Here is a 26,783-nt window from a genome sequence, read left to right on the forward strand (position 1 = left end):
GGCGCCGAGTAATCGCGAGCTTAAGGAAGGTTTCCTTAAGTTTGAGAATGCGCTCAAAATGACACGCCTCCTGCGTTCGTCCTGCCTTCTTTTCCCACAGCGGAACCGAGAGTGCCGACGGTGCGGAAAGGTCTGTGGTGGACGCCGTGCACTGCTGCCGAACGTCGGAGAAAGGAGACGGGGCCCCGTGGACGGCGCTGCCGACCGAGCTGTTGTCCAGGGCGCCCGAGGACGTCGACCAGAACTGGGTTGAGCGTAAGCACCGACAATCTCCCCTATATATTATATAGGCTAGTCAGACGAGTGCTAGAGGACGGCGTTCTAGCACAGCAGGTTCACGCCTTCGAGGGCTGGGGACATCTCGTCGGGGCTGAGAACTACGTACTACTTCGGGGTCGGTCATTGCCAGTGGTTATTGTGCGTACATCATTTCTAGCTGTGCGCCGGAGGCTTACCGTGCTTCCTCACGTCCGCAAGCGTCTAGAAGTGAGGCTGCTTCGGAGACGGCAGAAGTCGAAGCAGTTCTTCTTGACCGATGCCACGAATGATTTCGCGCGGGTTATTGCTCCTGGTTGTCATAGCCTGTGGATGGGTTATATCGCGGGCTTTCAACTCTCGGTGAAACTCGTGTCTCCAAGGCCTTTTTGATGGGCGCTGGTTCGGTGCCAATTTCGGCCATTTTGTTTGGTTGGTTGCTTATTAGCCAGGTAAGTAACGGTGCGTTGATGGCAGATACGGATTCTTATAGAATACGGCCCCAGATATGGATTCTTATAGAATACGGCGCCAGATATCTGCCCTCAGACACGACAATTCTTAGTAGTCACGATCGCGGCCGAGGCATCACAGCAGACATATAACAAAAGCATAGTGAGGCAGCCATTGAGTAACGGAGACATAGCACCCTCTGGTGGATGCGTGCAGCGGACGTGGGCCACATCAGCGACGCCGAGTACCACCACGCCGTGGCGCTGAACGTGGTGCGCGAGATGACCCTGCAGCAGCGCAAGCGCCAGCACCAGGAGGACAAGCGCCGCCTTCTGGGCTCCACCCGAAGCTCGGTCAAGGGTCAGGGTGGTGTGCTCCGCCACCGGAACAACAACGTGCGACACGGGGGCAGCTCCGACGGGTCGGCGGGAGGAGGAGGAGGACACGGCGTCACAGCGCGTTCCACTTCGGTGAAGGTAGGCATTCGAATGAGGTGCTCTGCTTACATGCATAGGAGCTACGCTGTAGTCGGATAAACTCAAGAACGAAGCGTCTTTTCCCCCTTCGAAAGACCCCCTTCCAGCCAATGGCGTCGGCCGATTCTCATGAGCCTGCCAGCGTGACAATGCAGGAAGTGACAGATGAAAGGGGGTAGTCCTCTCCCCGCAATGTCATGCCACCCTTTGCATTGTCACGCTAGCAGGTTCATGAAAATCGGTCGACGCCATTGGCTGGAAGGGGGTCCTTCGAAGGGGAAAAGCCGCTTCGTTCTTGAGTTGTATCCGACTGTAGCCGGCCCAAGGGTATCGGTCAAGGGGAGAATCGGTCTACGCCATTGGTTGGAGGGGCTCCTTTGCGGGACATCTGCAGCTTCTTTATTGAGTAGAACGAAGAAATTATTGACAGATAGCGTGCCTAGTTTAGCGTACTCGATGCGCTGTTATAGTACTCGTAAAATCCACACGTAAGTTACAGGCGACGTAACTGCGCCTGAATGCCCAAAAGCAAACTTTGTGGCCTGGCAACTTTTGGTAATTAAGTTTTTTCTTTTATAGTCTCAAGGCTCTCAAGGGCCGTTTGGATTGGCACTGGTCATCTAAAGCGCAGAAAACACATCAAGTTAGAGATGATGTGCCGCATGCATTTTCAAAAGGTGAAGAATAACAGGGATGTTTTTGCTCCCATAAAATTCGAAAGATGAAATACCGAACAAAAGTATCCAAATACTCCTTTTTCCATTTACAATCCCGGAATGAAACCGATTACTGGCTGGAATGGTTGCATCGTGTAATCAACCGCTTTTTCGCGCCTTCACATCTGTCTAACATGGCGCACAGTTGCCTTAATCTCTATTTCTTCACGTTTGCGTTCGATCTTTTTTGTTTTTTGCCCTTATCTCGCATTGAATTCCTACCTCCATCCTGCTGCCTCGCTTCAGGAGAACTTGTGTCTAGACGGCATCACTTGTAACATTCTCGTAGACTCCAGTGCATCTCTCGTGGACGATAAGGGAGTGGCTATGGCCAAGCGCTACCGTAATGACTTCCCACGCGGACAGCAAATGTGGCGAAAGGTTTTGCATGGTAGTGCAGGCCCCGCGTCCGCTCCAGAGTCTGCGTATTTTAACTCCGTGGTCGCAGTCGTCTCACCCGAAGGAGGCGCTGTCGGCGGCGTCCAGCTGGGAAGGGATGCCCCAGGACCTGCCGGCCGAGGTGGTGGTGCTTGTGGAACGTCTGCTCAAGGAGGCCGAGAGCAAGCAGGACCTGGACGCCAGGGAGACCGAGAAGGGTCCTCGGCTGACGTCCTCCGCGAGCACCGCCGCCGCCATCGGGTCCACCACGGCGCAGGCCACCAGCAGCCAGGTCACCTTCATGATCTGGGACTTTGATGGGCTGCCGAGGCACTTTCTCACCCACCAGGTGAGGGGCTGGTTCCCCATGTTTGTTTAAGGCCGCCTTGAATACGGGAGGAGGAGATCAATTCGAAGAGAATCGAAGTTCTTAGTCTCTAAATTGCGTTAAGTCTTTTTGGAGGGCTACTTGGCCCGGAAGCACCATGAAGGGTTTGCAGCACCATCGGAGGCATACAGTGGCAGGCGAAGAAACAGGAAACTAACCCAACGTGGGTCGAGAGGATACCACACAGTAAGGCGCTGCAAAAAATTAACAGGGACGCCTAATTACATTATGTTTTGCCATGCGATAGCATTAGAACCTGTTGTCTCCACCAGAAGTGACGCCACTTCCGGTTTGGTGACTTCATTTGCCGCCAGCCAATGGGAATTATCCGGTCTGGCGTCGTGACATCCCTCCAGCCAATGGGCGAATATTTTGACCGAAGGCACATTTTTTTCCCGATGAGGCTTTTAATGCAAAAAATAAGAAACGCGCCACGTTCGGCTCGTATTTCTTCGTTCTTCATTGTGTGTCCCCATCACGCTGTACGCTTCATGACCGTCTTATCAGTTATCCTTCGCTCATGAGTTCACCGGAGAGGCAGTGACGTCACTAGACGAGGTTCGTCTCTGTGAAGCGTACTACGAGAAAAGCTCTGGAAGATCAATCTGTGCCTCCAAGGCCCGCCAGCCACTTCCGGCACAGGCAGCAACAGCTGCGAATGTCATTGCATTGCCAACACATAATGGAATCAAGTGTCCCTGTGTTTTGGTTGCCTTCTGACCTCTGACCTTTGTGAACTGTTACCTGCGTGCTCAGTAAACAAAACGGGCCAACAAGGAAATAACAAAGGACGAAGAAGGTTCACGCGATGCGTTTTAGTTCGAAGAGGACGAAGAGCAAGCTCAAGTCCGAGGACATCATCGTCATCAATGCACCATCCCCCACTGTGGGTATGTGCCACTCCACCAGAGGCCAGCAAGGACAACAACAATGCACCGTCGTCAGCCGTGGCACAGGAAGCAGCAGTTCTGCGAAGGCCAGGACACACTCGAGCACCTGCTCCTGGTCGCGGGTGTTCTGTGCTTCCAGTTCAGCCTCGTCTTGATGTCGTACATTGCCGAGCGCTACCAAGACCTCCCGCGCAAAGACCCCGAGACTGGTGAGCTGACGCGGTACCACAGCGGCCCTGTGGTGGAGCGAATGGAGGCGGTGCAACAGAGCCCGGACCTCCGCGAGCAGGCGGCCTACGTGTACGACCTCCTTCCCGCGGGATTCCGCAATTCCACGTTCGCCCTCAAGCTTCGCAGGATCGCCGACTGCGGTCGCCGCGGAAACCCGTGCCTCAGTGAGAGTCGCCGGTTCCGGCTCATTGAACACGAAGACCTCGCCGAATTCGCGAACTGGAGGGAATCCTCTTCGGAAACTGTCGACAGGGGAGAATGGAGGAGGTTGCGAAATGCGAGAGGTCGCCGACACAGCAAGTTCACCTTGGAGGATTCAACAAATGGGACTAAAGGAAGCTAGCTATCTGGCTCACCATCGCGCAGTCCGGAGAAGTAGCCGTTCAGCAGGATTACTCATGATTACCGGTCGACGACTGCGTGTCGGCCGACGGAAAGCTAAAAAAAGTTACGGAGCCAGACTACATGTTGCTTCCCTGAAGGCTAAACGCGGAACGTGACCTGGCTTAAGCGTGGTTTATTCTCGTCTTTTCCTCCAAAAGCATGCTATGCAAAGCATGCAAAAGGTGCTACTAAAAGAGACAGTTATCGCGATGTTCATTTCTTCAGACTTCAGCTCGAAGTAGCTTCCTGAAAGAAACTATGCAAAACATTGTAGCAAGAGAACAGTCATCGACAAAAATGGTGCGAAGGGCTTGTTGTTCACTGCTGTGTCATGGTGCTCGATGTGTTCTCGCCACAAAAAAAAGGAAGTAACAGTGTTTCGGTTGTTTGTCTCTGAATTATGCCGCAGGCGTTCTACTCATCTCACGGCATCTACCTCCTCCTGTTCGACCTCACTAGGGACCTCAACGAGCCCATACACGTACCGGATCAAACACGTAGCGTAAGCAGCGTTCTTGCTCGTAACTGTTCGGTGAAACGTGTGAATTGCAGTCGCGTAGCCGGCAGTCCTACCGAAGCCTTTGAGTCGTCCTTTTTTACCATAAGGAATGTAGCTGGGCTGAAATGAGCGATAGAAGCTCCTGATGCACTCTTAAGCAGCGCTCTCTGCGTCCACGATGTCTGCCGTGACTGTCGGTTTTCCTTCAAATCGCTCACGTCTACGACGAAGCGTGCACAGTTGGACCCGAAGGTGTACGTTTATCTTTGCTGAACCGAGTACAGGCGCAGAGACTGCATGAAAGTAAGGGGGTCCCAGTAGAGGTTAGGCAGGAAAGGGAGGAGTAGGGTACAGCCACGGCCGCTCAATGTTGGCGCTTCCGTTGAGCGGTTGCATGTAGGCAAGTTGCGCGGCGGCGACCCGGGGCATCAAAGTAGCGCGCGCCGTCGTCTGCTCTCGGATGACGTCATCGGTAAGGTATGCGTCGCTCGCCAGAGATGGCGCCAGAATAGCGCTGGCTGTCCGTCCAAGGCGAGGCTCTTCGGCGGCGAAACGCTGTGCGTGCTACCCAAGTCGAAGCCCAGAGTCGCCTCCGTTCGGCTCTGCATGTTCCGTATGCGGTCGCCTGTAATTCGAGTACCGTGAGCAGCTGCGCTCAAAACTCGCATCATCGAGAAGTGTAATTGTCGGCTAATTTTTTAAAATCAAACTACCACTCGCAGTGCTCCTTCGGGTTTAACGAACGCTGTCGGTTCCTCGAGCCGATTTCCGGGTTAGCCACTCTGTTCGCAGCCATCTAAATCCCAGAATGTTGCAGTTAACTCCTAGGCAGACTTTCCCTTTGCAGTCATGCATTCTTAGCATGCCGCAACGGCCGAATTTTCCGCGTATTATATCCGCTGTGGTGTCGGGCGAACTATTACGTCATTCTGTAACTGGGAAATTAACGAAGTCGTGGGTGCGGTGCCGTCGGGTGGCGGCCACATTTTAATAGAGGCGAAGGTGAAAACACTCGCAGGTGCCGAGATTTTGTGGTCGTTGTAAGGCGTTTCTTGTAGATGAAATTAATCCGCACTTGCGCTCTCCACAGGGCAGGTTAGGATTTGGGTTGATTATCAATTAAGCACAGCCTGGCCACATGTATAAGGGCTAAAACCGTCGGTATACCTGCGTCCAGATGGAGGACGCGGGGTCTCCCGTGTCGACCATCGACTACGTGCACCAGTGGCTCACCTCCATCCACGTGTCGGCGGCGAGGACCCACCAGGACGGCGACTACGGGGCCGCCAAGGACGTCGAGGACGTGGACACGTCCCAGCTGCTGCCCACCGTCATCCTCGTGGGCACACACCGCTCCCAGCTGCGCGGAAACGCCCAGGCCAGGAACAACACGGTGAGGGGCGCGATGCACGCTCATGTAGGGGCTCTTACACCTGGCGTCAAAAGTGTACGGACCATAGGAGCCTCACCTCGCAGCTTGGAGATAACAGGCGGCCCGTTGCTGCGTTTTCATACCGGAGGAAGGTTGCACTATTTTGTTGATGTTCGCGGTTGGCCTGGTTCATGCCGGACAGTGATAAAACACACGGAATTGACGCGGACCGGCGCTCACTTTAGCATTTAAGCCAGCCCGTATTTATCTGTTCTTTTATTCAACTTTTCTCTCTAAACACGCAGTTTTCCATTATGCGTACGTTCTGTTTGTCTCTTTTAAGCTTTAACCAGTTATGTGGCTTCTGTTGCGTGGACGGGTTCGGATCAGGAGCAGGCCTGATGGCCAGAGACAAAGTAGTGAGAGCCGGAGGGTGCCGAAGAAGACTGTGCAACTTATTTACACATTTACAGCAGTTTCACAAAACGCGTGAGAAAAGCCGTTCGACTGCTGCGTCCCGGATAACCACATTCTTGGCAGGAGAATGTGGTTGATTAGCGACTGCCCTATCAGCTGGACATTCTTCACTGGCACGCTCTCGCAGCTGTCTTGATGGCGAGGAACAGCTTCCCGGTAGCAATGAAGATCCGGTAGTGGCAATGATTTGTTACAGAGGTGGCACCCCGGCTCGGTGTTTGAACAAAGCCGCTGTCTTCTGGTCGCAGTTGCCCGCGGAAAAAAAAAGCGGCTTCCACCACCTGCCGTTGCAGTTCCCAGAAAAGAGGGGCGTCCTCGTTTTCCGCTGGTGCCGCACGGCTGGCATATTTAAATGTTGTTTGTCGGCGAGATGGGGTCGTATCCCACTGCCCACTGCCGGCCGGCTACCCGCCGGTTTCCTCAGAAATGGGTACAAGCTACAGCCCGGCCTGGTGCTCGGCTTGCTAGGGCTACATGGCTTGGCGAAGGGGCCTGCGCCTTCAAATCCCGTCACTGTGGGCTTGGAAGAGAGACAGCGCGAAGAGAAAGAGAGAAAAAAGGGCCACAAATGGGCTTCTAGCTACCGCACAAGGCGGATTTCGGGTTCCTCCAACACAGGGAAGGGACCGTCTCTGCTGTCGCCGCCGCGGCTACACCGGGAATTGACGCTGCGCCGACGCCTCCTGCCTGATTCATCCGTCAGCTCACGGGAGAGTCCGCGTGAAAATTCAATCAGGCTGGAGGTCGGTCCCCGATCATAACACCAGCTACTGGATAGTCTATCCTTTATCGCGGCCGGCAAGGTCCATGAAGCTCAGTGTGCTGAGAGCCGCTGCACACCAAGCGCTGCAGGGCCTTGTGGAACGGAGTAAAGAGGAGGTTAAAGTTTAAATACTTTGAATTGTCCCCAACAGAGCTAGATAGTTGGACACTGCAATTGTTAGCAAAAAATTTGTCATTTTTGAATGTAACTGAAGACAGCTAAAACGCATGGAACGAAACAGATCTTCAACTAAGGGGTATGCTTGAATGGCAGCCCGTCGCATGCCTCGCCCCATAATGCCATGCTGCTGTCCACTACCAGGAATTCGGGGCAGCGCACAGAAATCCATGAACGTAAAGAATGACCAATTCCTCATATACAGGCATTAACCCATTAACACTATGGCGTCATAGCTTTGGGCCGAGCTTAGGTGTACCTTCCATTTTTTTTTGTTTTCAAGTGAAGGCAGGTCTTCACAAATGCCTATAAAGAATTAACGAAACAGCCACCATATCCACTCAACAGCGACAAAATCTTAATTTGCTAGCACTGTTGAGCTGATGTTATTAATGTGCGTAGGAGGCTGATAGTGAGGTGTGTCACACACCACCACAGATCTCGGAGAAGTTCACGCAGCTGCGGGAAACCCTGCGCAACAAGGCGTACGGCCGGCACGTGCTGCCGATGTACTTCGCCGTCGACTGCTGCCTGGACCCGTCCACACAAGCCTCGGATCCCGGAGGCGGCGACTACTGCGGAGGCGACCCCGAGGAGGCCCTGGAGGCTCTTCGACGCAAGGTGGAGCACGTGGCGGCACGCATGGACAGCGTTGGCCACGAGGTGCCGCTGCGGTGGCTCGCCTTCGAGAGGGCACTCGCCAGGCTGCTGGACAACGGTGTCTACTTCGCTAGCCTATACCAGGTAACGAACCGAGAGCGGGCACTGTATAGGGCTCTTCACATCACACTGTCAGTAGTCAAAAGAAGAAAAAAACTAGGCTTTTTCGAAGTTCGAAGAACGCTTTCTTTGGCATAGCATTATCAGCAATGTGGTGCATCAGCCCAAGCAGCACAGAATATCTGCCCAATATTGGTAATGCGTTGGCCAAGAGCGGTCCGACAAAGGACCAACATTTGCCAACACATTTCCAATAGTGGGCTGATGCTCTGTGCTGATAGGGAGAATGCAGCTAAGATGGGCCAATTAGCAGGCTGCAGGCTAACTAGATCTGAACTGTTGGCTTTTTAACTATTACTGTTGGGCTCCTCATATACTGAGATGTTTGTAGCCCACTGTAAGTGATATTCATATCAGTTTTTAGCCCGAGCAGCACAGGTAATTGGCCCAATATTTGAGATATATTGGCAATGGTTGGCCCTATAAAGACCAATGTGAAATCAACATTTCCCTATATTGGGTCAATTACCTGTGTTGCTTGGGAGAATGTCGAAAATGCCATCCTCGTCGCCGCTGCAGCGCAAGTAATTCTGTTGCCGTACACGGCCGAAAGCGAAACCGCGTGGCCAGCAAGAGCGCTAGCCACGCCCACGAGCACGCGCGTCACACATCGGCGCGCTTGTCACGTGCTTTCTGCCCGCTCGCAGCTTTCAGTCGGGCGCTGTGAAAGGAGCATGTGACACCCTCACCGCTGTGTGACGCGCGCTCGTAGGCGTGGCTAGCGCTCTTTCTGGCTGCGCGGTTTCGCTTTCGGCCGTGTATGGCACCAAAATTAGTTGCGCTGCAGCGGCGACGAGAGTGGCATTTTCGAAATTCTGGAAACTGGTATGGGTGGTACTTACAGTAGGCTACACGCCTCTCAATAACTGAGAAGACTGACACTAATGTTTGAAAGGTTTACTATTCAATAGCTGTTAACCAGCCTGCTGTTTAAAATGTTTTAGCTGTATTCTAACGCACTACATCGCTGAAAATGCTTTGATGTAAAAAAGCGCTCTTTTAGCTCCAAAAGCAATTTTTTAAAAATTCCTGACAGTCTGGGGCGAAACTCCGTGCATAGCATGCGAGTCAGTCAGGCTGGCGCTGCACACTAACGTCTGATTAGGTGCGTTCTGCACCGTCTCAACATTGCCAGTACTCTTGTTGCGCAAAAAAAAAAACTGTCATGCTATAAACCGGTTTTGCGCTGGATTAGTAGTGCTCGCCCCACAATCGCGTGAGTGCTCTTTTATATTTTTGGAAGTCTAAAAAAAGCTTGCAAAGTGGCAGAACTCATGTCGCACCAAATTCCTGTTGTTCCATGGGCAAGATCGGACGAGACGTGCTCTTGTTTGCACCGCACATTACTTTGAACTCGCACCACAGCTTTGAGGGAATGCAAAAGAAACGCAACGGCAGCTGAGGAATCAAAGTCCAAGGAGTCTGTATTGCAACTTGCTGCTGCAATGAGAATGAGTAGCAGGTCGATCTCGGTGCCAGATGCCTAGGAAGTTCACTTCCGGAGAAATGGGGATGATGAGGTGCACAGGGGAACCAAGGGGGAAGAGTTAGGAAAGAGGGAAACTGTGATGGGTATACCAAATACCTGATGCTCATTTCAAGGGGGGCTTCGACCGTGTTATACATCCCCCTCTCCTTTCTCTCAGTTTTTGCACGCGTTGGAGGCTAACGATGAGGGTTCAGCTTAAGTTAATCACAGTGCAGTGAGCTATGGAAAGAAAAATGATAGGTACAACGTTAAGAGACCGGAAGCGGCCAGAGTGGGTGAGGGAACAAACTCGAGTCACTGACATCCGGGTCAAAATCAAGAGGAATAAATGGGCTTGGGCAGGGCATGTAATGCGAAGGCAAGATAACCGCTGGCCCTTATAAGGGTAACGGAGTAGATTCCAAGAGAAGGCAAGCGTAGCAGGGAGCGGCAGAAAGTTCGGTGGGTGGATGAGATCAAGAAGTTCACGGGGATACGGTGGCCGCAGCTGGCAAAGGACAGGGTTAATTGGAGAGGCACGGGAGAGGCCTTTGCCCTGCAGTGGGCGTAGTCAGCCTGATGATAATGATGACTTGTTTGTGCTATGCGCAGCGGGTTGACTCGCATCTGCATGAAGATCTTCTCGGGTGTGCGCTCACTGTTGTGTCCCTCCGACCCCGCTCCTGTGCAGCTCGAAGAGATCGGACGTCAGGAGGGCATTGAGAGCGAGGACGGCTTCCACTCAGTGGTGCACTTCCTGCACCAGCAGGGCAAGCTGGTGTGCTTCGGCTGCCAGCACCGGGGCACCGGAGTCGGTGCCCTGGACAGCCGATGGGACGGCATCGTCATACTCAGGCCACAGTGGTTCCTCGACGCCCTGTACAAACTCATCGGCTTGGCGCCTCAGGTGAGTATATGCGTAAGAAATCCCCGACTGTGCTTAACGCGCATCGCAAGTGTATCGCCTAGATTTTAGTGCCGCTGTCCTCGCTGATGTGATCGCGCAATCGTGTACTATCGCCCAGCCGGAACATGTATAGCGAATGACTGTTTGAAGCCTTTCGTGAAATTGTGGGTCTGCTGATTGGTTGCTGCGTGCATTTCCCGGGCGAAAAGTATAACAGAAAAATTTCTGTCGTCGCAACAGAATGTCTGTAATGATTTTGACCAAAAGCTTTTAGTAACAACAGACATTACTGTAGTAACAACAGAATTCTGTGTAGTATATATACTACAGAAAAACTACAGTGCTACAGAACGACAAGATTTTTTTGTGGTTTTGTTGTAACGACAGAACTTTCTGTCGTTTTGTCGTTCTGTAGCACTGTAGTTTTTCTGTAGCAGCAACATAGTTCTGTGTAGTATACTACAGAAAAACTAGAGTGCTACAGAACGACAAAACGACAGAAAGTTCTGTCGGTACAACAAAACTACAAGAAATTTTGTCGTACTTCTGACACGGTTCTGTCGGTTTTTCTCGTCTGAGTTCGTTTAATAGAGGGCAATTGCTAGCGGCTAGAACCTCGAACTCTTGTCTGGCTGGTACCGGCTTTCTCGACTACGTTACCAGGTCACACTATTTTAGTTTCGCACTTACCAATACGCGAACAAATCAGTCGTGCGCTAGCACTGTCAAGCTGCCGAGCGAAATAACCATTCTGTTGCGTGCCTGTTGCAGAAGCAGACCTGTTGGGAAGACGTCCCCAAGGGGAGGAAGGAGCCGGCCAGCTACCGGATCAGCTACAAGCAGCTGAGGACACTCTGGAGCAACTCTACAGACCAGCTGGAGACCCTCGTCGCTGTGCTCAGCTCTCTAGACGTGCTAGTGGCCCACTACGAACGACTGCCCTCAGTGAGCAGCTGTGCATAAAAGATCCAGCTGCATACACGATTAGTGCGACATCTTGCGGCATGTGCACACTAATAGCCCTACGTATCTGCGCACGTGTCGTTGTCTTCTGTACTTTGTAGAGAAGAAATGTTTATTAATAATAATAATAATAATAATAATAATAATAATAATAATAATAATAATAATAATAATAATAATAATAATAATAATAATTGGTTTTGGGGGACAGGAAATGGCGCAGTATCTGTCTCGTATATCGTTGGACACCTGAACTGCGCCGTAAGGGAAGGGATAAAGGAGGGAGTGAAAGAAGAAAGGAAGGAAGAGGTGCCGTAGTGGAGGGCTCCGGAATAATTTCGACCACCTGGGGATCTTTAACGTGCACTGACATCGCACAGCACACGGGTGCCTTAGCGTTTTTCCTCCATAAAAACGCAGCCGCCGCGGTCGGGTTCGAACCCGGGAACTCCGGATCAGTAGCCGAGCGCCCTGACCACCGAGCCACCGCGGCGGGTTGTTTATTCATAAAAGACGGGCATTACATAAACCATACAGAAGGTAGTAAATAGCCCGAAGCTGTAACGGGACCTCCTATAACTGAATATATAAACTTGCACAATGATACTGGAAGAACCGCAGACGTAGCCAAAAGGAAACAAAAAAACCTGAAAATTACCAAAAGAAAGGCGCTAAATCCGTTCTCGTGGAAACAAGGGTCGATGCGCTTAACATGATTATCCGCGGCCGACCTCAGGGGCTGGCTAAAATGCACTGACGTTCGTCTGTTCAGCAATTTAAACGCATATCCCGGTGAATGCGCATACAAACAGTAAGATGTCGAAGGTAACGCGTGCTCACTCACAGTATTGCTACTTATTTGAACCGTGGAGTCGCTATCAATGAGATATGACCTAGCACAATGAATACGTGTTGGGACCTGAGGCACATTGTTTGCTAAGTTGTGCTTTGTCCAGTTTCCAACGCCGGCAAAGCGGGTGCCGTATAGATTTTTGCGCATAACGTCATGTACGCCATGATGGTGCGCAGAGCATAATTTCCGCACCTGTGGCCAAAGCAGGTGGCTATACGCGAAATAGAAATAAAAATTCACAGGTGCGCCCAATTCCATCTGATGTTGACAATGCGATAGAATTAAGGACTGTTGATGCCTTTAACCGGAAGTGACATCACATCCGATCTGGTGGCGTCACTTCCATCCAGCCAGTGTGAATGCTCGCGTCTGGGAACGTCATAACCCTCCAGCCAATGGTCGAATTCTATGACCGGCGACGCATTAAAACGCGTAGGTCTTCGCCACATTTCGATCTCAAACACGGTGGTTACTATGACGTTGTTGCAGCCACTGTATAATTAAAGAGTATTTGTGGTATCTATTCTTCCGAAAGGCACCTCTTGTGGCGATATGTGCCGCCGCGGTGGCTGAGTGGTTGTGGCGCTCGGCTGCCGGCCCGTAATACGCGAGTTCGATCCCGGCCGCGGCGGTCGAATTTCGATGGAGGCGAAATTCTAGAGGCCCGTGTACTGTGCGTTGTCAGTGCACGTTAAAGAACCCCAGGTGGTCGAAATTTCCGGAGCCCTTCACTACGGCGTCTCTCATAGCCTGAGTCGCTTTGGGACGTTAAACCCCATAAACCATAAACCAAATCTTGTGGCGATATGCATAGCCGATAAGCTAGTCATCCGAGAAATACTTTGCCTCCTTGCTAGGGATCGAGAAATGCGTTTAATCTATGCGTCGCAAGAGCTCGCATTTTGTAGGAACATTGGGACTGATCTCCCCTTCCTACTTCTTTAGCATTTATTACTGCCGCGGACACGATAACATAGTGGTTCAAAGCTTCCAGGTGGAAGGTTTAGTTGTCTAGAAATGTGTAGAATTTATCGGAATAGCCCATTTCTAACGTACTAAGGTTAACCTTATACAACCGCGTTTTTCAGGAGTTATCCCTTATTGACGATGACGAAGCCTTCTGCGTGGTTCCCTGGCTGGCGACGTCGCTACAGACGCGATCCATGGCCCTGGGAAACTCGCCAAGCAGCGACGCCCTCGTGTTTTTCATCGACTTCGCGGGTCTACTTCCGGGTGAGCGGCTCTAATGAAACCAGCTGTCGAAACACAGTTAATACACGTCGAAAATGGTAGCCTGTCAACCTGTGTGATGAAACCGGAAGGGATATCTGAGACCACTGTGAAGTTTAACAGACTTATAACGTTATATAGCAATATAACGGAGGCTTCGCTTACAAAAATTTAAATAGTCAGTTCGTAGGCAGTCTGTAGAGTCTATAGAATGTGTATGTAATTTTTGTGAGGTAGCTTGGGCCCCTGAGAAATGTCGTGAACCCGCGTTTGTTCCCTCACCCACTCTGCCCGCTTCCGGCCTCTTAACGTTATTCCTATCATTCTTTTTCCTATAGCTCGCTGCGTTATCTTAGGCTGAGCCCTTTTCCTTACCCTGCACGTTTGCGCCCCGTAGGTGAGTGCCGGTAAGATACAGCTGTTGTATCTTACCACAGCATTAACAGGTGCGGACACATAATGCAATTAATGGGGTCCGGACTTATTTTTGGAAATGTGGCGGAGAGTTTGAAGGATGCTTCACTCCCGCCACCTGTTGGCCCGGTATTGCACTGCCTCTGGGATCGGTCTTGTCTTTAGCGCGTCTTTACTATCCTGGCTTTCTATCCCATCTTTCAACTCTCCTACTATCTGCACGTGGTAGCGATTGTGGCTCGGCTTGAGCCAGTTGGCAGGCCTGTGCACTTTCATTTTCTTTCTTCCTGGCAACAACAGACAGACAGACAGACAGAATTAATGGAGCATAATGGACGTAGGTATCCCTGTGAATTTTTTCAGTGGGCTTCTTTACGCGCCTGGTGGTTCGCCTTCTGCGCTGGTGCGACTGGCGCGAAGCGTCCTTCATCACCGGATTCGCGACCATACCACTGGACCGGGACAACGACCTGCTGCTCAAGCTTCACCAGACGTCGCCCAGTCAGAACAGGGGAAGGATTCAGGTAGACCGAGAAAAGCAACCGTCTAGTTTCTGCCGTGAATTTTGTTAAAAATTCGTCTCTCCTGTGCAAACTAAGAATGTGTCGCCTCTAACTTTAGTTCAATCACTCTGAAAAGCACAGACGCATCGTACCACAGAATTTGTGCCTCATTCTCGGCTTTTCAGGTCGTCATACAAAGAACAAACACAATGGAGAACTGGATGGGCGGAATACCACAGCCGAGCATTTGCGAAAAGGCAAGTTGTGCATACTGCACGCAAATCGCTTTGATATCACTTGTTAGTAACTACAGACAGATACAACTCAAGAACAAAGCAGCGAATGCCTGTCAAAGGAGGCCCTCCAGCCAATAGCTTCGGCCGACTGTCGTGAAGTCGTGCTTAATCCCGTGAGCCTGCGGTCCAGACACTCGCTACGTTCAACAACAATGAAATCACTATGACAAACAAAGTAATTTGGTGACGCCGATTTGCGCTCTCCCTTATAAGACTGAACCGACGGCAAAGCGTATAGTGTTTTCCACTTTTCGCCGCAAATCTTGCACAGTTCTTTTCATATACTGACCGGGCTACTGCACTAACTCCTGCCTACAACGGAAATGCTCCCTGCACCTTCATTTTCGCAGGTGGTTCACCTGATCGAGGCGGAAATCGAGGCACTCAGGGAACTCTGGTACAACAGGCTGTGCTTCAAGTGCTTCGTCACGTGTCCGTGCAAGTCGATACCGTGCGCGCAGCACTCGTCCAAGGACTGCCAGGAGCAGGCGTGCCTACACTTCCTGCCACTCGACGAATGCCTGCATAGAAAGGTGGGCGATCGTCGGGTTAACGGGAAGGCCACTGCGCGATTGGAGCCTCGGCGTGCAGTGCTTTCGAGGCGAATTACAACAAAGCGCACTTCGGTGTAAATTCTAGTCTAAACACTAATACGCATCTGTGGGTGTAAAAAGGGAGTGAGCTGTCATCTAGCGCACTCCCTTTTATACGAACAGAGCGCATGGTTCCCAACACTGGACCCCGGTTATCTAATGAGTGTATACACTCTGCGTATTCAGGGTGTAGAAGAGGCTTATGTCAAAATACTGGAAAATATATATAGCAACTGAACAGCTACCACAGTCCTCCATAAAGTCAGCAATGAAATTTCAACAAAGAAGGGCGTCAGGCAAGGAGACGCGATCTCGCCAATGCTATTCACCGCCTGTTTACAGCAGGTATTCCTAGGACTGAACTGGGAACAGTTAAGGAAGGATAAGAGTTAATTGTGAATACCTGAATAATCTGCGATTCGCTGATGACATTGCCTTGCTGAGACACTCAGGAGATGAACTGCAAATCATGATAAATGAGTTAGACAGAGCGGTACGGTGGGTCTAAAAATTAACACGCAGAAAACCAAAGTAATGTTCAACAGTCTAGCAAGGGAACGGCAGTTCACAATTGGCAATGAGGTGCTGGAAGTGGTAAGGGAATATGTCTACTTAGGGCAGGTATATAGTGACAGCAGATCTGCATCATGAGATGGAAATAACTAGAAGAATAAGAATGGGGTGGAGCGCATATGGCAGGTTCTCTCAGATCATGAATGGCAGTTTACCAATATCCCTCAAGAGGAAAGTGTACAACAGCTGTATCTTACCGGTACTCACCTACGGGGCAGGAACGTGGAGGCTAACGAAAAGAGTTCAGCTTAAGTTAAGGACAGCATAGCGAGCCATGGAAAGGAAAATGGTAGGTGTAACTTAAAGAGATCGGAAGCGGGCAGAGTGGGTGATGGAACAAACGCGGGTTAATGACATCCTGGTCGAAATCAAGAGGAAGAAATGGGCTTGGGGAGGGCATGTATTGCGAAGGCAAGATAACCGCTGGTCCTTAAGGGTAACAGTGTGGATTCCAAGAGAAAGTAAGCGTAGCAGGGGGCGGCAGAAGGTTAAGTGGGCAGATGAGATTAAGAAGTTTGCAGGCATTAGGGTGGGCGCAGCTGGCAAAGGGCAGGGTTAATTAAAGAGACATGACAGAGGCCTTTGCCCTGCAGTGGGTGTAGTCAGGCTGATGATGATGATGACACTCTATACAGAACGGAATGACAAGAGAGTAGCCTGTCCAATAGGACAGGTGCGCTAAAAGACAGCTTGCTCCCTTTTTATACAAATGGGGAGTTTAGAGTCCATGTACACTCACTAGATAACCAGGGCTCAATGTTCGGAACCATGCGCTCTGTTAGTTTATTGTTTTCCTTCTGTGTTGCCAGGATTTTTAATGCGAGAGCATTAGGGGGCCATGACAGTGAAAACTCCACCTGCCGTGGTTGGCAGGTGATGTTTAAGGGGACCTCCCTTCCTCCATTTGCCTCCCCCCCCCCCCCCGCTTTCTTTTTTTCCCTCTTATAGGCGGGAGGTGGGAGACGCCGGACTGAGAATGTCTCCGCAAAAATGACAGTGGTTAGGATGGAAATGATGCAGACAACAGCAGGCCTGCAAGCAAAATAGACAGCCTACCGAAGAACTGAAGAACTACCTGTGCACAAATTAGGCTTGCGGGAGCTAGTGAGGAATCGGAATAGAATCAAAATCGGAATAGCTGGTGAGTGAAAGGCGATGGCATCAGTATTGGAATAGAATCGTAATTCGAATAGATTGGCGAGTGAAAGACGAATGCTATCGCGTTTCCTCCGCATCAGTCCAACTGATAGCCCCTTGTTTGTTTTTACTTTTCTGCTAATAGCTGCTGCTCGGTATGCTCACGCTGTTTCCCAAGCTTGGAAAAACACAAGCTCTCCGTCTTTTGAGCATATATGTCTGAAACATCTTCTTCACACAGGTCGTGTACTGCGACTACAGACGAGTCCAGACAGAGTTCGTGAGGCGGCATTTTCCATACGCATCGTTTCATGGAATGAGAGGATACAGTGAGTACTCTGCCAAGATTTCCACCATGGACGAAGGAATTTTCTTTCCCCCGTGACTTCCACGGTGACTTTCATCGAGGAAGGAAAGAAGTCGTTGCGCATGTGCCGCAGACAATGCAGCAGGCGACGCCGCTGCGCCCAACGTTACCACTGGCTGCGCCGTGGGCCAAAGACTCCCAGTAGTCCTTGCGAAAGCACGTGACTTCCGGCACACTTTTTGGCGCGCAGCTCGGATAGCGAGGGCCACTCCCGAGTTTTCCTTCCTCCATGGTGACTTTCAAGGCGTAAAGATGGCGCCACTTTGCACCGGTGTACAACTGACTGTTCTAATCGAGTTCTCTCTTCTCCGGCGAGGCGCTGGGATGCGGCGCGCCTCGAGCGCCACCGCGGTCTGGGACGCGGACCAGCCTCCGCTGGGCTTCTCGGCCTTCGGCTGGGAGGAGCGCTTCGGCCAGTGCGCCTGGGAGGAGCCGCCCTGGCTGCGCGACGCTGCCAGACTCCTCGAGTCCGGGAACACGGGTCGGGACTGGCTGGCCCTCGCCAAGAGACTCGGTACGCACCACACTGCCCCAAGACGACGTCGCGAGGAGCGACATACGAGCCAGGAGGGACTACAGAATTAAATGGCGCAGGGATTAGTACTTTGAGGACTAAGTGATTGTGCCACGGTCATAATCCTCCAAAGGGCAACCATTACTTAAGAAGCCTGGGACGAAAGTACTGTCTTCCTCTCTTTAACGCGTCGTCTCAACCATTACTTAAGAAGCCTAGGACGAAAGTACTGTCTTCCTCTCTTTAACGCGTCGTCTCCTGTGAGGTTTTAATGCGAGCGCATTAAAATCCTCATTGGGAAGAAAATATGTCGTCGGTCATAAAATTCTGCCATTAGCTGGAGGGAGAGTGACGTCTAGAGAACGGATACTTCCTATTGGCTGGAAGAAAATGACGTCACTTCCGGTAAAGGCATCAACAGCTTGTAATGCTATCGCATTGCCAACACATCAAGTAATTAGGTGTCTTTGTGAATTTCTTTTTCTTTGGAGACTAACTCCACAGGAACCATTAGTCTCAATTAGTCTCTCCCTGGTCCGTCGCTCGGACTAGTGGAGCAGTTTGTCCCATTTTTCGCAACTTTTGGCTCATCACATGTAGAACTGCGCTGGATAGAAGGGAACAAACCAACAGGACAACACCGACGCAATGGACCGCCCCGTCGTCTTGTTTGCTTAAGACAGCGCAGTCCTGTTATCTCCACAATCACATCAACAAGTGCCATTTGAAGCCTTGTTGGCGACATCGCGGCCGTACGAATCCCTAAGTCCCAAAGGTAGCGTTTGTGACATCTACAAGCAGCTAATGCAGGCTCTGGCCGTGGCCCCGGAACTTGCCACAGCCAGAAACTGTTACTAGTAGACTCCATATGCCATAGACGCGATAGCGACGACAGGTATAACCATCCGACCGAAGTAATGCATAGCCTTTGCATTTTTCCAACTATACTCTCTAAGCACCAACTGCCCTATAAAGGAATAAAAAAGAAGTAACCGGTCCTCTAGCGCATTCCCTAATAGGGGCAGGGTATGCTGCCCAAGCTCTGGGGTAGATTTCCATCATAAAAATACGAATACTTATGGTTGGCCGCGGAAACAGGTTCGCTCTTCAAATCATGCAAGTTCTATCACTTACGAAAATTTTAATCGAGGTTTCATCCTCGTCTATTTGCTAACCTCAGAACTCCGGCGCCGCGTTTAAAAGCCTCCTTCCATTGCTAACTGCATCAAGGTACCATGATTTGCAGTGGGAAAATAGGACTCATAAGACGGTCCATAAGACAGCCCTGACCTACCATTTAGTATTCGAGGTTTTATACTTCTATCGCAAAGCTCGCCAAGGGCCATGCCAAACAACCAGCCTCGTGGACAGTCTTACATCCAAGCTCGTGGACACGCAGAGAGATAGCCATTATTATCTTTATTCTTGGCCTAACTTCCGCGCAGAAACAGTGGAACGTTTGGGTAACATGGGGCCTTCCGTTAACTGACTGGCATAAGCACGGATGAAATGGATAGGGATACCCCGCTTTGATTTCACAGCTAGTCACGTGACAGTGTCACCCATATAAACACTTGTCTATCTCTGTCTTCACAGCGATGCTGGCAGCATACACTGAGGGTACATGACTCTTACTAGCCCCACTGAAGCGGCGGTGTTTCATTGGTGTGCCGCGCATGCAGGCTACACGGATAAGGAGCTGAGCCGATTCGTGGAGGAGACCAGCCCCGGGGTGGCGCTGCTTCGCGACTGGCGCGAGAGCAACGGTGCCACCCGCTACTGCATCGACGTGCTCATCTCGTGCCTGCACCAGATTAGCAGGCAGGACGTCGCCAGGATGATCCAGGACGAGCTGGGTGAGTCGACATCTCGGCCACTCTCACTGACAACGCTTCCCTAGTGTGTACCCTCAACCGAGCGTATACCATCCGGCCAGGTACCGACACCTGGCGCCATCTGCGCGTGAACATTGGCGGCCGGTGGCCGCGGTAAGCAGTGACGGTAGACTGTATACATAATTTGCACCGACGTCAACGCGGCCGCCATGTTTGGATCTAGAAAGCGCGGCGAAAGCCTGGGCGTTTTCCTAATTCCCTTATCGCCAACCGGTATCCGCGACACAGTGGAACCTAGTCTGTGGACCTGAAGATGGCGCCCGTGACGTCACGTTCTAACTATCTGTACGCTAAAGGTTTCTATTGAGAACACAGGGAAAGAAAACATGGGCGACGCTTAGCCTACCCTTGAGAGTACAATGCGATAGCATCGTATAGAACGCTCCACAGGGGAGTAGAGGCAGCGAGTCCCGGCTCGCGACCCAGAGGACAGCCATTCGATTCTTTTAAGCAAAACTGCTTTTCTTTCCATGTCAGCACTCTCTCAACCAATGGAGCATTTTTTGTGACACGGACGGCCAACAGCGTTTCTCGAGAGCGAGACCTCCAATCATGTCGCATAATCCTTCGTAATCTACTTTGCATTTGGTGGTCCGAATCTGCTTCCAGTGGGTGGGGCTCTGTTGTTGGTCTTCTGTGGTCACGTGACACCTGCGATGCCATCACCGTCTCCACCAATCCGGGAATTTCGTGACACCAGGCATCGGCCTGGTTTTGGTGTGGCAGTAGCTCTAATGATATCGCGTTAAAAGGGACAGGGCCATGGAGAGTAGTCGTCGGAAGGAAGCCAGCCAGAAAGCCGCATTGCGATTACCTATACCGACCGCGCAGAGCCCGAATCACTGGCGCCTCCGGTGTTCATCAGCTACCAGTGGGACGCCCAGGAGGTGGTGCTCAACATCCGCCAGCACCTCGAGTTCTCCGGCTTCCCCTGCTGGATGGACGTGGGACAGGTTGGCGGCGGGGACTCCCTCTACGGCAAGATCTACGAGGGCATCAGCAGGGCAAAGGTACGGCACACGCGCACTGCGACTGCAAGACAACAATGCTGTTGAATCGTTGCCTTGCTGCACATTGCTCTGACAGGCGCGGCAAATCAAGGTGCCTAATGTGCAGCTTTTTTACCCCACATTTTTGTAGACCGCAAAGAGTTCAGAAAGTCTTCATTTGTAGCATTCCGGTGGATATTAATGAACATTTACTCCCTAGACTGAAATCAGTTTCACTTTAGGGATTCACTCTCCTCTAGGATACTTCTGTCCTCTGCCCCGCTTCCCTAAATATACTCCCCTGAGCACATCAAACAACCTAATGGCTGCCTTCATACTAATTATGACAACGAAGCATTGCGGCGTTCACGTGCTGGCTCGATGAGAATGGATCATCTGACCCATGTGGCTTTAAGAGCAGGCGTCCTCGGGAAGAAGTGAGGGAGGGAGGAGGGAGCAAGAAAGGTTGTCTCAGTACTCAGCCTTAACTCCTTCCTTCGGGAAAGAGAAACTGCTGCGAGCCTGTCTTTCTCTGTTTCTTCGTGATTCCATTTCCTGTAGTCGCTTTCTGTCGCAACCCATGTTAAGTGTGAGTATGAAAGCCTCGCCAAGACGCATTTTTTTTCCGTTGGTGGTGGTGTCCGCATAGGTGGTGCTATGCTGCCTGACGCCCCGGTATGCCTCTTCGTCGTCGTGTGCGCGCGAGCTGAGCTTGGCCGACGTGCTGCACAAGCCCATCGTGCCGGTGATGGTTGAGCCGACGCCCTGGCCCCCACCCGGGCCACTGGCCGTCGTGCTTAGCGCACTCGTCTACGTCGACCTCTGCGGTGAGTGCAGCGTTCGGTCCAACTAATAAATATTTGATAGGTCAGCTTCAGCCAACTTCAGCCTCCGGGGATGAGACTTAACTAGACAGCCAGTGCCTTGCATTCACAATATGTCGTTGCATCTGTGAGAAACTGTGGCTCTTGTCCCCTGAGCCCCGATCGCCCCAGCCCTCTGCTACGGAGACTTCAATAATGTATAACCTGGCAGCACCTTACCTTTGCGATTCTGCCATACGCTCTTCTGTCGCCGAAGTTGTAAGAAAGCGTCATCTACCGTCAGAACAAGGAAACAGCGCGGGGACAGCGGCGTATATGTCCTTGCAGCAGCGGCTTGAGCAGTCGGCGTCACAGTAGGGGGTAGGTTTACAATGAATAAAACGCACCTTCATTGACACAGCACAATTACTGACCTGAAATAGGATTACATTTCCTAATAGAGCGGACAAAAAACGAACGGTAAAAGGATAGAAAATTGGGCAAGTTGGTGCAGGTTCATTTCCTGTTTTAATAATTTTTTTCGGTTGATAGAGAGCACTTGTTCTGTCCTTCCTCTTTGTGCTTGTACGGTATTCCAAGATATTAAAACAGTGGTCATTACGAGAAAGGAGTAAAATGTAGTTGTGTTCTGACATTAGGATGTGCACCAACCCTTCCAAACAACAGTGTTCACGAAAAGGCTTCCGCCCATAGTAAGCTGCAGTGTACCCTCCTTTTCTCAACAGGTATCGGCGGCCACGGAGGCAGCGGCCGCCGCGCCGACTGGGAGATGCGCTTTCAGGAGATCGTGGGCCGCGTGGCGCAGTTCCTCGCGCCGCCCACCAGCGCGCCCAGGCCGCACTCCAACAAGCACCGGGCATCGCTCGCGCCGCTACTGACTGCGCACGCCGCTTCGGCAGCCGCTGCCACTGCCACCAGCGGCAACAACGCAGCGTCCACGGGTGGCCTCGCCGCCAGGACCGCCACGCCGTCGCCCAGAGCCAGCTTCAGCCAGGCCAACGCCGCACGCAACGAAGACGAGAGGGTACAGTCTTGCCTTCTGCGCAGTCAGGCTACAGTGCTGCAACAGTGCTCTTCCTCTACGCCGATTAGTGCATGTGCCGACATTTTGCCGACGCTTCGCCGATTCTTTGCCGACGCGTTGCCGACGTTTTGCCAATACTTTTCCGACAATGCATTTTCCCAGCGGCTTCTCTGTTTCAATGCCGGTCACACGGGCCTTTCGGCGACCATACGGGTTCGCTCGCTCGTCGCGATGTGGCGCCACTTATGGGGATCAGGTGGCCTACGTCACAGAGGAGCTGTTGATATGACTAGCGAATGTTCCTTAACACTCCGCCTCACGAAGAAAAAAAGATGTAGAAAATTTGCTCGCCTTTTTCCCGTGGTGTTTCGCTATAGTTATTGGGTGTTCTCTTCCTCTCTATCCTTATTTTCCCGTCCAGAGCAGGTACACCTTTTGTCAACAGTAACCGAACAGCGGGGTTTCGGTTCTTAGCCTTGTAGTGGAGCCGGTACGGCGTCCCTACAAAGCGAAATGTGACATTAGGTGAGGACAAACGGTCTTCTTACCTGACCCAGATTTACAGCTTAAAGGGACACTGAGGAGAAATTGAAGTTGGCTTGTATCGATAGAATAGCAGCTCCTGATCACAAAAACGCCACTCTTACTGAAAACAAAGCTCTTGTAATGTAGAAAATAGCAAGTACCAAAATACAGGTGTCGCCGCCACAGGCCAATCTCGCAAGTACAAGCGTGATGACTTCCTAGGACAAGAGGCGCCACCTTGAAGGAATTTTCCTTACTTCATGGAGACCACGAATCTCTGAGGCTGGCAAAGGAAAGTTGCGCACCGCACCGCTAGCCGTCAGAAATCATGGAGTCTGAGTTTACGTCACGTATCACGTCACTCCGTTCTGAGACGTCATAAGAGTTGCCGTGGCGTCATAAGAGTTCCCTGAGTTTGAATCAGAGCGGCGGGAAAAACTTTTTCATCTTCGAATCCAAGCTTCTTTGAAATAAATGCATCTTTCGCGCCCGGACAAGCGGCAACAAAGACATGAAATGCCGAACTATCAGATTTTGCTAAGAAAAAAAAATGATAGAGTTCTCCTCAGTGTTCCTTTAAGAGCTGCCCCAATTGCGCCGCTACACGGTTAAGAAGCAACACCCCGTTTGCCCGGTTACTTTAGACAAATGGGGTACCAATGCCAGCAAATGGGAGAAAATAAAAAGTAATAAGAGAAGGCTGAGGGTATTAGATTGAGGTTTGAAACCGCGTAACGTGGTTTAAAACCACCATAGCTTTGGTAGATAGGGAGCTGGAATTCCTGGGCACAAGTTGAACATCTAGAAAAACAGGAAGACAGAAAGGACCGCAGCGGTCCATGGCTTAGCGGTCTCAGCATCTGCCTCGCTTGCGGGAGGTGCGGGGTTCGATCCCCAGTGCCGCCGGGTACCAACCGGTGATACCATGGGTACAAGATTTCCCCTGGTCTGGTGCTCGGCTTATTTAGGGTGAAATGCTTGGGAAGTGGGTCTCTGGCCCCACCTTGAGAAGTCGAAAATACCTTGTGCCATGGCGCTCTTTGGCCACAGATGCCTTTGCGCCATAAAATCCACCACCATCATCAAAACAGAAAGAATGAAAAAAAATGAAGAAAGAAAGAAAAGAGAGAATATCTTTTATTGAAGAAAGGGAAGTGACGAAGATGTCTTGTGTAGGAAGCCCCGCACGGTGGGGTGTTCACAATGAAGAAATAAAAGTGGCTCGTTTTTATGCAGTTTTGAATAATTTTACCACCTCACACTATGTTTTGTTTTGGTATTTTATTGTTTCTCTTTGTTGTATTCTTATTTTTTTCTCATATTCCCATCGCGCATGCCTATTTATAGGGACCGTAGCTTATAAAATTAAGCGCCGGTCCTGTGTCTACCGCTTTCCCTTTCATTCCTTCTCTCCCTTTCTCTTCGAAGGAGCTGCAGTCGTCAGCCTCTGTCCCGATGGACGACGACCGAGAATCCGACGCCAGTAATCCGGGATCCCCGCAGTCCTGGGATCGACCGAACCGAATGATCAACCGAGTTGTCCGCTGCTCCATCTGCACCATCATCTGACACACAACGCGTTTGTTGCAAATACAAAAAAGACTGTTGTGGCTTGCTATCAATGACTCGCCTGCAATCGGCGGGAAGTGCAGACTGCATATATATGGTGTGCACTGCATGCAACACTGCCATTTCCCTCACCCTCCCACTCCTTCCTGGAGTGCTTCGTTTCACTCGAGCTTGGCATATCATCAGCGGGCCTTGGCGGAGCAAGCGCTCTTCATCAGTGGGCCTTAGTGCCGACCTTGAATAAAGTTATTTCATCCTCATCCTGCACGAGGAGGTGTGGGTCGGATAATAATGGCTTTTTTTTTCAGGAAGGGAAAAGAAAGTGCACAATAAGTCTCACTTCTCGGTGGACACCTCAACCGCGCCGTGAGGGGAGCGATGGAGGAGGGAGCGAACGAAGGAAAAGAGAGAGGTCGCTCAGGTTGAGCAACCTGGGTCGCACAAGGCCCACCGCTGGGAGCACGTGCTATCGCAGGGCAGTGGCGCGTCGCTTAACCGCTGCACCACTGCGCCAGGAAGGGTTTAAGGACTCCCATGGATCTATGAATGTAATGTAGAGAATGACCTTCTCCGTATACGGGAAATAACACGGTACGCTATCGCGGTCATAGCCTTAACGCGAAGATTAAGTGTCTCCTCCATTTTTTTACGCACTAGATCTGTCATACGGCGAAGCCAACCTGACTTAAAGGGGCTGTGAAGGGGGCTCTAATGAAGTTGCGACATGCCTGGGATATTGAAGCGCGCCGCTTCACGAATAGTGTCCAGCAAGGATTTTTTAAATGCGCTTTGTAGAAGCTGAGTTATCTGTAGTTCAAATTTCAATTTCAGCGTCTTCGCGCCTTTCCCTCTCCTCTCGTCACTTTTTGCACGCTGGAAGGTAGGCGCTCCTTGGCCGGAGTTCAGCGGCTTATTGGCCGCGACCACGATAGCTGCCTGACGTCTGAAACAATCTGACCAATGGCCACATCTCACCTTAATGTCTACGCAGATGCTGGGGACGGAGGAGGGCGCGAGCATGAAAAAGTCGACGGGAAGGGCTCGCCAACTTAGACGCGTGATTGTGGGTCGTCTGCTGCGTGTAGAAGAGTATTATTTGGCTCTGGTTTTCATGGCAACACAGTGCAGTGATTAAGTGAGTTAATGTGCTCTCCTCGGAAGGCGTTTCAGAGCCCCTTTAACGTCTATAGCGACGGATTTCGCATGGAGTGCTTCGCTCGCTTCGCTGCCGAAGGCGCTGCAGATATTAACTGTGCCATAATTTTAATGAGCGATTATTGTATTGATGGTGTATCAGTGACAGGATAATTATTCTTATGATAGGCTGCGGCTAGTTTCAAAGCCCTGCCCTCTGTGGGTTTGATGAGGAGCAGATTATAAGCCCAGCAATGCCTAGCGAGCGGTGCGCGAGCGGCACGTCGCTGGAAGAAGCGCGTCACTAGCGTGGGTGCATGCAATGTATGTATGCTTGCTTTTAGAATGCGGGCGAGCTTATCTACTGCGTTCTTTACGGAACAAATTATCGTTATATCGAACTATTTCGCTATGCCCTCTGAATTCGATATATCAGGGTTTGACCATAATGATGTGAAAGAAGTGGGCGCAAAACTTGGACAAGGACCGAGAAGAAACACAAATGACGACTGACAAGCGACTGAGCGCTTGTCAGTCGTCATTTGTGTTTCTTCTCGAGCGCTTGTCAGTCGTCATTTGTGTTTCTTCTCGGTCCTTGTCCAAGTTTTGCGCCCACTTCTTTTATATCATGCAAAGCCAACTTGCCCGACAACACGCTCTTCTGACCATAATGCTTTCGTGAATGCTGCACTGCGCGCTTCATGGGAGAGAGAAAGACCCCGGGAGAGGAGGAGCCCTGCCGGTCATTGCTAGCCAACATGAAGTG

The 26,783-nt window shown here is 51.2% G+C and overlaps 1 protein-coding gene across 3 annotated transcripts in view; it reads left to right on the forward strand.

Annotated features, from left to right (window-relative positions):
* LOC144111151 (uncharacterized) overlaps nucleotides 1-25,170 on the forward strand; it is an 88,196-nt gene extending 63,026 nt beyond the window's left edge. For all 3 annotated transcript variants that reach the window (XM_077644306.1, XM_077644307.1, XM_077644305.1), the window contains 19 exons: nucleotides 101-255; nucleotides 925-1,184; nucleotides 2,349-2,627; nucleotides 4,581-4,673; nucleotides 5,848-6,063; nucleotides 7,898-8,203; nucleotides 10,399-10,614; nucleotides 11,386-11,559; nucleotides 13,519-13,663; nucleotides 14,438-14,598; nucleotides 14,763-14,834; nucleotides 15,224-15,406; nucleotides 17,418-17,505; nucleotides 17,860-18,057; nucleotides 19,740-19,913; nucleotides 20,784-20,962; nucleotides 21,591-21,768; nucleotides 22,491-22,789; nucleotides 24,743-25,170. In XM_077644306.1, the coding sequence (XP_077500432.1) occupies nucleotides 101-255; nucleotides 925-1,184; nucleotides 2,349-2,627; nucleotides 4,581-4,673; nucleotides 5,848-6,063; nucleotides 7,898-8,203; nucleotides 10,399-10,614; nucleotides 11,386-11,559; nucleotides 13,519-13,663; nucleotides 14,438-14,598; nucleotides 14,763-14,834; nucleotides 15,224-15,406; nucleotides 17,418-17,505; nucleotides 17,860-18,057; nucleotides 19,740-19,913; nucleotides 20,784-20,962; nucleotides 21,591-21,768; nucleotides 22,491-22,789; nucleotides 24,743-24,883 (3,517 nt within the window). In that variant the 3' untranslated portion in view covers nucleotides 24,884-25,170. The remainder of the gene's footprint in view (nucleotides 1-100; nucleotides 256-924; nucleotides 1,185-2,348; nucleotides 2,628-4,580; nucleotides 4,674-5,847; nucleotides 6,064-7,897; nucleotides 8,204-10,398; nucleotides 10,615-11,385; nucleotides 11,560-13,518; nucleotides 13,664-14,437; nucleotides 14,599-14,762; nucleotides 14,835-15,223; nucleotides 15,407-17,417; nucleotides 17,506-17,859; nucleotides 18,058-19,739; nucleotides 19,914-20,783; nucleotides 20,963-21,590; nucleotides 21,769-22,490; nucleotides 22,790-24,742) is intronic.
* The last annotated feature ends 1,613 nt before the right edge of the window (nucleotides 25,171-26,783 follow it).

This window comes from Amblyomma americanum, chromosome 11, assembly GCF_052857255.1.
Source record: "Amblyomma americanum isolate KBUSLIRL-KWMA chromosome 11, ASM5285725v1, whole genome shotgun sequence".
Taxonomy (NCBI): Eukaryota; Metazoa; Arthropoda; class Arachnida; order Ixodida; family Ixodidae; genus Amblyomma; species Amblyomma americanum.